Source organism: Solanum pennellii, chromosome 2 (genome assembly GCF_001406875.1).
Source record: "Solanum pennellii chromosome 2, SPENNV200".
NCBI lineage: Eukaryota > Viridiplantae > Streptophyta > Magnoliopsida > Solanales > Solanaceae > Solanum > Solanum pennellii.
Genome location: NC_028638.1, coordinates 46837901 through 46848862, shown reverse-complemented (window position 1 = coordinate 46848862; position 10962 = coordinate 46837901). Strand labels below are relative to the sequence as shown.

Here is a 10962-nt window from a genome sequence, read left to right as displayed (position 1 = left end):
AGAATGTTTTTCCCCTTAAATATTATTAAAAGAAAATGACAAAAAAGAATATTTTTTGGTCGGACAACTAGGACTTCTTCATAGCTTAGTTATAAAGCTTAGATTCAAATTAATTAAAATAATGAATTCAAGTTGAAATTATGAAGACGAAAAAAACATTCTAATTTGACAGCCTAACGTGTGGATTAATTAATTAACAATTGCACGTGTTTACATAATCAATTCCTAGTGGTCTATGTATTAAGCAAGGTCCTACTTATTCTTTAACGGTGAATTTAGTGAAATTCAACTATATAGTATAATTTTTTAGCTAAATGAATTTTAGTTGACACATGTTTTTGAACAAAGATGTTTCCATCACTGCTTGTTCTATGTTCGATTCTTTTATTATTATTTTTTCGTTTTGTTTATTGTATGAATGTTAATTAATTAATTAATGGGTGAAATCATTATACATGATGGGGTTTACCAAACAAATGGACCACTTGAGAAAAAAAAGATTTATGTGATAAGGTTCCAGCTTGGTTAAATCATGAATATGAAAATCTCATCCATGTACTAAGTCAGACAAAAGGTGCAAAATATATTCATCATGATATACTTCCATTAAGCTCAGCCACCCATTTGCATGATTATAGTCACTATGCAACTCTGAACCAGAAAAAATTATACAGAGATTATAATGTAACAATTACTAATAAATGATGATATAAGTTTTAATTATTTGGTGCATATACTTTTTGGACGAATATTTAATTCATTACAAAAGTAAGATAAGACACCATATCGTTATTTAATTCACCATTGTTTATGAATCCAAATAATGCAAAAAGAGAGAAGACTTGCTAGTTTTGTTCTATTTCAATTAAGAATCCTTGTAGCCTTTGATATTTTTGTGAAAAAAATATGGTGGGCATACAGGAAATGGCAAAGGGTAATCACCAAAAGTTTGTACATTCACGTGAAATCTAATACTAAAATTATAACCAAGTCGAGCATACATCTAAATTAGGGCAAGAGATTTTCTATTTTCACATACAGCTCAACGTATGTCAGAAATGAAACCAGAGGTACAAACTAAGCACATTGCATAGGTAGATTATCATACACCAACTCTCCCCGCTTCAACGCATGGGAGAACACTTCATCACAACATACAGATTTATCGCAGTGCATATTGAGACCTACTAATGCTATTACCCTAAGCTGGATGTACTGCAGCCCTAAACTAGATGGAACAATATATCAAAACCTCAAAACTTGAAATCCTTCTTCTTCGACTTGCCATCCTTCTCCTGCATTTTACGCTTCCTCTTCTTCTCATTCTGCAGTAATTTTATCTCATCAGAACTGATAATCACTCTTTCTAAACCAACAATCCAATGAAATGTAAGGTGATAATGGAGAGAGAATGAAGAAGAGATGATATAACCACAAACCTCTGCTACCATGTCACTGAAATCCTCACGCTGGCTACGGAGCTTCTCTTCCTCTCTAGCTTCCTCATATCTATAAAAAGCACAAAAAGGTTTTAGGAACATTTAAACTAAAATGTAGGAGCTTCTAATCATAAAATGTTAAAAGAATCAACTACTTACTTGGCTGGTAAAACATTGTCCATAAGTTCCAACTCTTCAGGTGCCAATGTGACATCAACTCTATCCGACTTCTGACCTTTGAGCAGATCAACCTAAAGTGGACATTCCAAGCAATTAATTAGTCTCAAATTCTAATCTAGTGCCTCTTCTAGAAGAAAAACCAACTGCAAGCATTAATATAAGAAAGTGACGCAAATGAAAGTGAAGTATCAAATAATTTAGTCAAAATATAACAAGATATTATGTCAGAAAGTGACAAATGAAATCGAAGTACTTTGCCTCTTTATCTTGAACTATGTCTTTTCCATCAGTGACCAACTAACAAGAATAAGCTGAAAAATTCAACATATGTGACTTGTCCACAGCAGCTATAGCCCCACTAATAGGGGCTGACGCTACTGAGACCATGTCACTCTATGAAGATTTCTGCTTGAGAAAGTAAACCTGCATTTGAACACATGACAAAGAAAAAGATAGCCTTACCCTTTTGGCACCAGCCTTGTCTTGAGCGCCAGTGTTGATGACATACCTGCAGGATGAGAGCATAAATCAATTGCACAGTAGAGGAAAGGATAAATGCTAGTGTCCAAAACTACATATATGTGAGTATAGATAAATAGATAGATTACTTACGTATGGCTTGTTCCAAGAAGAGTACCAGGAGCTACCTTTTCTTCTTTTTCTTCAAGCACCTGTACAGAAAAAGAGATGTAATTTACAAGGACGGAAAAGAAAGCAGAGAGAATATAGAAACTGGGAGACAAAAAGTTGGCCTAATTACCTGGTAGAGGGGCTTCTCGGGCTCCTTCCTCTGCTGCTTGCGAAGGTCAATAACATCAGGAGTCTCAACTCCAGTAGGAGTACTACACCATAGAGAGAAACATTGAGAACAAAGCTAAAATGGATCTCAGCAAGAACGAATAAATTAGTGAAGGGAACCAAAAATGAGGAAGACTTCAAGCTACTACAAGATTTCTGATAGATATTTGATCATTAAAGGTATTGATCAAGTCAGTACCTTGAAAGACTGTCCACTGACTGAATACCGTCCTCCATCTCCTCTTCCTCCATCTCTTCTTCTTCCTCCTCCTCCTCCTCTTCTTCCTCTTCCTCCAAGTCACCCCAATGTTTAGTCTTATCAACAGGTTCATCCTACACATATAGATGAGCAGCATGATATTAATTTACGTAATACACCGAGCAAAAAGGCGAGGCCCAAGCTTTTGTGCACCAACTACAAGACCACATTTATGAATGTATTAATAATATTTTTTTAAGATAGAGAATTTACTAACAATATTGAAACATCATCAGTAGGTCTATACCATTGCACGTTTACCAAAATCAAGTAGTTAATTTAAGTATTCTCTATTTACCATATTGAATATGGTGCAGTTCCCATTATTTTACCTTATCATTAGATAATATGACAACTACCTAACATAAAATCCTAACCCATTAAACTTACACTCCAAGAACATACCAAGCCAAAAAAGAGCACAATGTACCTCATAATTAGGCTGATCTTGTTGCAATACACCAAAGACATCTCCGTATAAAGGGCGCCCATACTATGTCAAAGAAAGAAGGGCAAAGGTTAAAATTAAAATAAGAAACTCTTAAAGCTGAACAATCTGAAAGGAAGAATATAAAACAAATATACTGAAAGGTTGTAAAACCTACTTCATCAACAGGTGGTTTACCCCAACCTCCCGGCTGATAACCGAACTTGGCTCCATGTGGAATAGGAGCATTCAGTCCAGGAATCTTCAGCTGAGGATAAGAGGGTGGAGGACCATATCTCTGCACAGAAAATTGGAGGTATGGAAAATCACATTAGCAACGAACTCAACATAGTAATCAAACAAGAACCTGGGGTAACAAACGATACATCCAGTAAAAGAACAAGTAGTTTTAAGTTATCATACCTGCATATTGATGAGCCATGGAGGAGGAGCACCTTCAGGCATACCAAGCGCCTCTTTCAGTTCATGAGACAAAGTTCCAGGTTTCATTTCCCTCAACTTGACCTGCACATTAAAATAAAATGATGGTTAACAGACAAAAATGCAGAGGATAGGATATCGAAAGTATTCACAGTTGTAAAGCCTAACAACAACCAAGAATTAACACAACAGGAACACATCTCCAAGTTGGATAGTCCTATCCAAACCTACCCAGTTTGGTCTAATAAGATCACAACAGCAAAAAGACTTCCATTATTTTTCCCCAGGCTCGGTGAAATATCAGCAAGATTGAGAACAATTTTTTTTCCAAAAAAAAAAATAGCATGAAAGCTAGAGAAGAAAGAGCATGTGTTTGGCACCCAAGGTTATAGCCTAGTGGTCATTGAAATTGGAGCACAACATGGGCTCTCAGGCTCAAATCCCAGCGGAAGCAAACATATACTAGGTGTTTTCTTCCACTCTATCTAAGTCTTGGGGCAGATGTTCTGCGAAGTAGCAGATACCTGGTGTAGTACTCTAAGGGCGCACAATGCTCACACGGACACCACCATCATTAAAAAGATTTAAAGAACATGAGTTTGATGAACAATATTTATGGCTATTTTTTACCTCAAACTCCTTTCCTTCATAATACAGATCACCAAGGGATGTCAACTTTGGTTTAGTTTGATACTTAAAAAAGGCGTCATGTAGAACCTGTGAAGAATAAATCAGAGCAGTAAGCCTTAGAAAAGTACATAAGCAGTTAACTATAGTCTATATGTATTTGAAAGGTCAGCATCATTGAGAAAAAAGCTCGTATTAAACCTGATAATCGATATCCATCTTCCCCATTTTTGGCTGCATCCTTTCCCGCTGCTTTTGTTTAAGCTTCTTACTGTCCTCCTTTTCAATATAAGCCTGCACCAGAAGAACAAATAAGATGTCCAAACATCAGCAAGAAACTAGACATACTACATAAGCTCACAGAAAGGTATCACATTTCAACAAGTTTTAACACAACAGATTTGTAAACTCAACATCTTATACCAGGTAAATAGTTTTAGGATCTGTCTGTTCTACAATTAGAAGAATACCAAAGGGTCAACAGACAGAAAGAGCGCATTTCCTATGTAAAGTCCACGTGAAATCGTGATTTGATAGCCTCTTTGGTGTTAGAATATTATAACTAAATATTGATATTGCCTCACTGATGGATCTTTTATAGTATTTCAAGATGTAGGTGGACTAAGACCTTCAGTTGTAATCTTCTTGTACCTTCTTGGTACACATTAATTTATCTTTTCATAAAATAAAATAAAATGTCGTAGGGTGTTTCTATTAAAAGAATAGGGTCACCAGGCTCATCTCAAGACAACGTAGAATGTGAAAGCATCAAGTAGTTCACCTTGAAATCTAAGCTTGATTTTAATAATGATCATTACGTTGATACAACTTTGATAAGAGTACCACCAACTGACATATTCTCATCTTTCCATAGTCAGAATGAAAAGCCTTCATTTATTAGTAGTGTATCTACAATAAGTCATGCAACACATTCCTACTTAACAAAGCCGTCAACCAAAGAAGGATAAAATTGGACAGAAAATCATACTTGTCGAATTTTCTCAATTCCTGTTGCAGCTATAAAGTCAGGAAGTTGAAATGGCTGTTTCTCAATACCACGCTTCCCCTGAAAAACAAAATCAGTCAGTTAGATAAAAGCAAATTAAGAAAAAGATACTACGAAAACTCTATACAAATACTCCGTGTGGCTTATACGACTGAATGGCAGATCCCTTCGCATCAGAAAATCCAACTTTGAACAGAATATTGCAAAAATAACTAAAATTATAGAACTGGATAAGAGCAAAATATTAGTCACTCAACCTTTAAGGTGCTCAACAGCAGCCAACTATTTTTACAACAAAGAGAAAAGTGAAACCCCAGCAACATGCACACAAAAATGACAAATGCATGAATCCCAACCCACTAAATAACAAAAAGACATAATTACACAGAAACATAGACATCATACAAGGATTCTCCTTGTCAAACACCTACATGTTTTAGGCTCCACCAGTGTCACAGCCGCTCGCCTGCAAGAAGCACATATATATACATATAAGACAAACCTCATTTTTCTTCTATGAGCCCCTTCATAAACCAAACCTTTTTCTCCTATCAAACAATTCTACTATTACTAATTGTTACATGCAGTGCAAGAGGTACACATTATTCTTCACTTTGTTAACCTACAATACATATATCAATAATGATGACTAACCTGCAAAAATTTCCGTTTCTGACACCAGTGTCTTGGAACAGGAACAGTATTCCGGTAAGATTTCAGAAATACCAGGAGCTTAGGGTCTGCTGCAGTGGCATCCCATACCTAGACATATATGCATAATCAGTACCAAGGAGAAGTGGGCTACACTTTAAGTGATAAAATCCAGAGTCTAAACATCAATTTAGGAGTTATCCCATATAAATCAGTAACCAGACAGACATTTTACCACGCCAACATTGTAATACTATCAAAAGAGTTGAGTAAAACCCGCATGACTATCATGCAAAATTTACTTCCAGTACAGCGGAAAAAAAAAAGATGATTCAGAAGATGACAAGCAGTGAAGAAAGCAACAACGGTTTGTCATATAAAATTTTATCAAACACCATGTCATACTGATCTTCACTTGGCAAAATATTCTGCAAAACCTGGCACTTCAAATTTCTGCACGAGTGGGCTGGAAAGAAGACAGCACACAAGAAACAGAAAACATATCTCCCATACTAGCCAAAATTAAAGATGCAAATACCTTCCAATTGAAGGGTGATAATACCATATCTTCAAAGAAAAATAATATCAGAACCCTCATAAAGTCATACTTAATAAATGATTCACATCATAGCAATTGGCACAACCATAAAGCAGATTTAGAAAGGCAAGCAAACTAAATTTACAGAGCTAGGGATGGGCATAATCAAAAAAGAAAGAACACAAATGACAGATGGAAAATCAGAATGTTAATACATTTCTAAAAGGATAATAGTTGATAACTCATTTGGCTCATGACAAGATAAATACACAGGGTAACCGTTAACAGTACACAAAACTGCATAGAGTATGTATGTCAGGAAAATAACAATGAAACAAATGCCTGCCATACCTCAACAACATCAGGCTTCATAGAGATTTGTTTCAGTTCTGCAATTTTCATCCTACGCTGAAGCTGAAATGAAGAAACAGTTCAGACTGAGACCTAACTGAAGTAAAAAAAGAAGTATCAACAGAAAGGATGCTAAAAAATCTAACTTTTTTCTTTTTGTTAGAGACTCCCTTCTCCTTTTGCTGTGCATCCTCTTCTTCCTCCTCAGAATCAGAATCCGCCTTTTTCTTTGAGGCTCCATCAGCAGCAGTTTCATCCTTTTTATCATTCTCCTGAAGAATTTCAATTGAAAGATATTGTCAAATTCGCTTCAGCAGAAATTATAACCACAGAAAATCCATGCAAGTGAACAAAGCTCTATGTACCTCAGAACCAGTAGCATCCGTGAAATTGAATTTCTCAAAAACCTTCCTGAATTCCTCATCGAACTCACCATCTAATTCGGCCTTCTCTGGTACATATTCTACTTCAACTTGAACCAAAGACTGTAAAATGGAGAGTTATCAAGATCAAATATATTTTAATGTAAATATGCCTTGAAGGTAAAAAGAAAACATAATACAACAAAACCAACAACAAAAGGTTATTCTTTTTGAGGCGATTGAGACCAACTTTTTGCTGCTTCCAGAGTAGTTTTACATCCAGCGTTGCTTCAAAGGACAAAAACATATGATTTTGAATAAAATAGCACATTTTTTTCTGTATTTAGTAACAAAAAATTCTAGAAGGTTCAATAGATCGCATCAAAAAGGAGGCAATGAAACAAGCAATTCACCAAGCGCCAACTGTTTTGCGCACAGAGTTCAACAGAACTTCATAGTTACCCACTGAAGTCAGAAATTCACCAAACGCCAACTATTTTGTACACATTAAAACATGCAAATGAGAAAGTCCAATAATCTTCAGTATATTATAGTATATGAAAGCATACTGCTAAAAACAAATGGTTATAACAAGTACCACTTCACTTGTGAGTTGCAACTTCTAAAGAACAAAGGGTTTTGCTCATATCATTTGCAAAACGTAAATCAGTCCCATCACATCACTCTAACAGCTAAACAGAAAAGACGTAATTATGTCAAGAGACTCCAATAGTCCACAAAGGTGTATATTCTTAATCCAGCAGTCCCGAAAAATAACAAAAGGGAGCAGGGAAAAGACACACACTAATGTAAATTTTTTTATAGGGTCTTCCACATCACTTTTTTTTGTGGGTGAATAATAATGGTGTTTAGCCAGCATTCGGCCCACAAAGGTTAATGCAATGGCATATAAATTCTTCCATCCTTTCACATTCCTAACTTCTTTTAAGAAAAGAGGTTGTCCAATTTTGTATTGTAGAAATAACTTCATCAAACATATAGTGATACATAAACAGTAAAAGGTATCCACCTATGTTACTTATTATTTAAAAAGAAAAGGGGACCACCTATATTACTTACCAAGGAAAGATAAAAGGTTAAGGTTGCCAACTATTATCATTACCATAAAATGTTGTCAAATGCTCGATCAAGGTACGCTTAAATAAAAAATTTAGGAGCAAAACTTGACCACACTTACACTTTGCTGTGCAGGCACGACATACACCTTATCGCTCATAGGCACTATCTTGAAAACAACGGTACTATAAAATAATAAAGGAATAATATAATGAACTTCTTACTGATTTTATATCAAGTAATGAACTTCTTATTGATTAAAAATATAAAATTAGAAATTTAGCATAAGAATTTAATTCCAAGTCCGAATTAGAAACTTAAGCTGGATCTCCGCACAAGCACGTAGTCGACATCTGAAATCATTTGCACTTGCTTTACATGTTTCAGAATCCAATATTTCATTTAATTGAAGTTATTCAGCTTCCTTTGTTCCAACAATTATTGTCTGTACTTAATTCTATGTTGCTCAGACTCAGGTGTGGGGTTTTGTATTTGGGTACTGACCTAGAGATCGGATTCGGCATAATCAAAATTTTAAGATTCGTGAGTGCGGATTCGGCAAAAGATAATTCAAAATTCTAAAAGTGTAGCTACAAAATTATGCGTGGATTATGTGAGAGGTTTTGTGGAAGTACTTAATTCTTAGTCCTAATCAAATATACTGACATTTCATTAATTCCTTAATATTACTATTAAAGACTCATTAATTAGGAAGAGGATAAAAAAGGAAAAGTTCAAAGAAAAAAAGAATGTTATCATCATTTTTAGTTAGTTCATTTTTCCCTTGCACGGTTATTAATATTAGGACTTCTATATCACTAAAATATGGCTGGAAAAAGATCTATCACTAAATTTGTAGCAAACATAGTGAAAATAGTCTAGTTCCTACTTCTAGAGGGCAAATATTTATTCTAGATGAAGATTGTGAAATGGGCCGTCTGTCATGGCCCATGCTCTATGTAGCTGAAAGTGGATTGTGACGAAGGCCCAGAAACAAAAGAGTTCCTCCTTGTTGGTATCGCACCATATTGAGATGCATTCTATGTCCCATAATTTTCCTCTTTCTTCTTCTCTATAGATTCTTTTTTCTTCATCGAAGATGTATCACCGTGAAATCCAATATCGTCTACAGATAACTCAGTAGTTTCAAACCCCAAAAGAGAATGAAACTCAATCGTTTCAGACCTTAAATAAAAAAAAAGAACTCAGTTGTTTTCCCCAATGAGTTGTCTCAGTCATCGGTTTCTTCAAACTCTCTCCTTCCTAGCGGTTTAACTCTCTGTTTGCTTCAATTTTGGCCTGCTATATGAAGAAAACAATATTGAAGAAATCGGAAACAGAGATAATATTGAAGGTATGCCATTCCACGTCTTCAAATCTCTACTCTGTCATCTTGAGAAATCAAAATCTCAAAAATACTCTAATTTGTCCGTGGATTCTGGTCAAAAAATCCAATCACTATTGACTGGATCTGACAGGAATTCCACACAATAACCCGTGTCAGAGTGGGTAGACCCCGGTACAGAGGCAAAAGTGCTGGGTCCGAGCATCATAAACTTAATCATATACTTGCAGTGAAAGCAAATATATAAAAAATAAAAAGGAGTCCATTCTTAGTTGCCAATATGGACGCTGCTCTCCACAACAATGTTCATGTTCCTGACAAATGTATTTCTCCTTGCACTATGTCGGAGTGTGTACAGATTTTTCAATGTGTTCTTTTAGGTTCATTTGCACACATGATCAGTGAAACACACGCTTTACATGAAGCCCCATCAGACTTGACACATGTCATCATGATACACACGCTACGTCCTGAACATCTTAGATTGGGACCAAAATGGTAAAAGAGATCTCCATGAACTTATTCTAGTATATCCTACAACGGTGACACAGTTTACTTGCCCTACAATTATGAACAAGTTCAATATGATACCCATTAACAACAAACATCACACATGTAGTCAGACGGGCTCTCATTATTTTCATTTTCAGAATTCCCAATGGAGGAAATTCATTTCCTGATACAAATTAGTAATTTCATACTATATCCAATGTTGCCTCCTCCTCCTCTTATCTTGTTTCCCCAAATCACAAAACATAACAAGAAATTCTTCTTAGACTACCGTTTTGAAACTACCACAATCACTAGAAAACTACGACTGACTCAGCTCGATCTTTTTAAACGAAAAGAGTCTCAACATTTGAAGGTAAGAAGTTCCTCAACACAAAACCTTAGTAATGTCAAGCTACAACAAGTACCTGAACTCACTCATATACAGAAGATCTATTTCCACAACAAAATAACTCATCAACTAAAACTAAGCAATCCATATTCACCAAAAATCCAGAAAACCGTATACCTAACATTAAGGATAAGCAGACAGTACCTTCTGAGGATCGGAATTTTCCTTGGAACTATCCTCAGCGCCGCCGTTCGCGTCTTGCGCAGCGTTATCACTGTCTTCTCCATTTGCAACCTTAGACGCCGCCTTGTTCTTCTTCTGCTTCCTCCTCCTACGGCGTCGGTCGCTTTCCTTCGACTTCTTAGAGGCGGCGTTAGGGTTTTGAGGTCTCAAATCGCCTTTTGGATTACCAATGGCTTCTGTCACTACGTTTGCTACTTCAACCGGCATACTATTCCGGCCGTTTGAGATTAATGTAGATTTTCAGTTGAGATATTTTTTTTTCCGGTGGAGTTATACGAGAAGGTGAAGAGAAAGAAAAATGGAGGGAGTCGAAAGATGAAGAAGAGTGAAGGAGAAAATATCAGATCCGTTGCAAGTGATCGTTGGGCTGAACCATT

At 35.8% G+C, this 10962-nt stretch overlaps 1 protein-coding gene across 1 annotated transcript; it reads right to left on the bottom strand.

The window, feature by feature from the left end:
- Positions 1-937: 937 nt before the first annotated feature.
- LOC107010968 (splicing factor 3B subunit 2) lies at positions 938-10962 on the bottom strand. Its single transcript, XM_015210250.2, has 18 exons — positions 10547-10962; positions 7083-7202; positions 6864-6989; positions 6718-6780; positions 5832-5939; positions 5160-5237; positions 4373-4465; positions 4175-4261; positions 3527-3628; positions 3282-3401; positions 3107-3169; positions 2617-2750; positions 2380-2461; positions 2232-2290; positions 2082-2127; positions 1599-1690; positions 1440-1509; positions 938-1325 (listed from the first exon to the last, which is right to left on the bottom strand). The coding sequence occupies exons 1-18, from the start codon at positions 10790-10792 to the stop codon at positions 1254-1256; spliced, it is 1761 nt and encodes a 586-aa protein (XP_015065736.1). The 5' UTR covers positions 10793-10962; the 3' UTR covers positions 938-1253.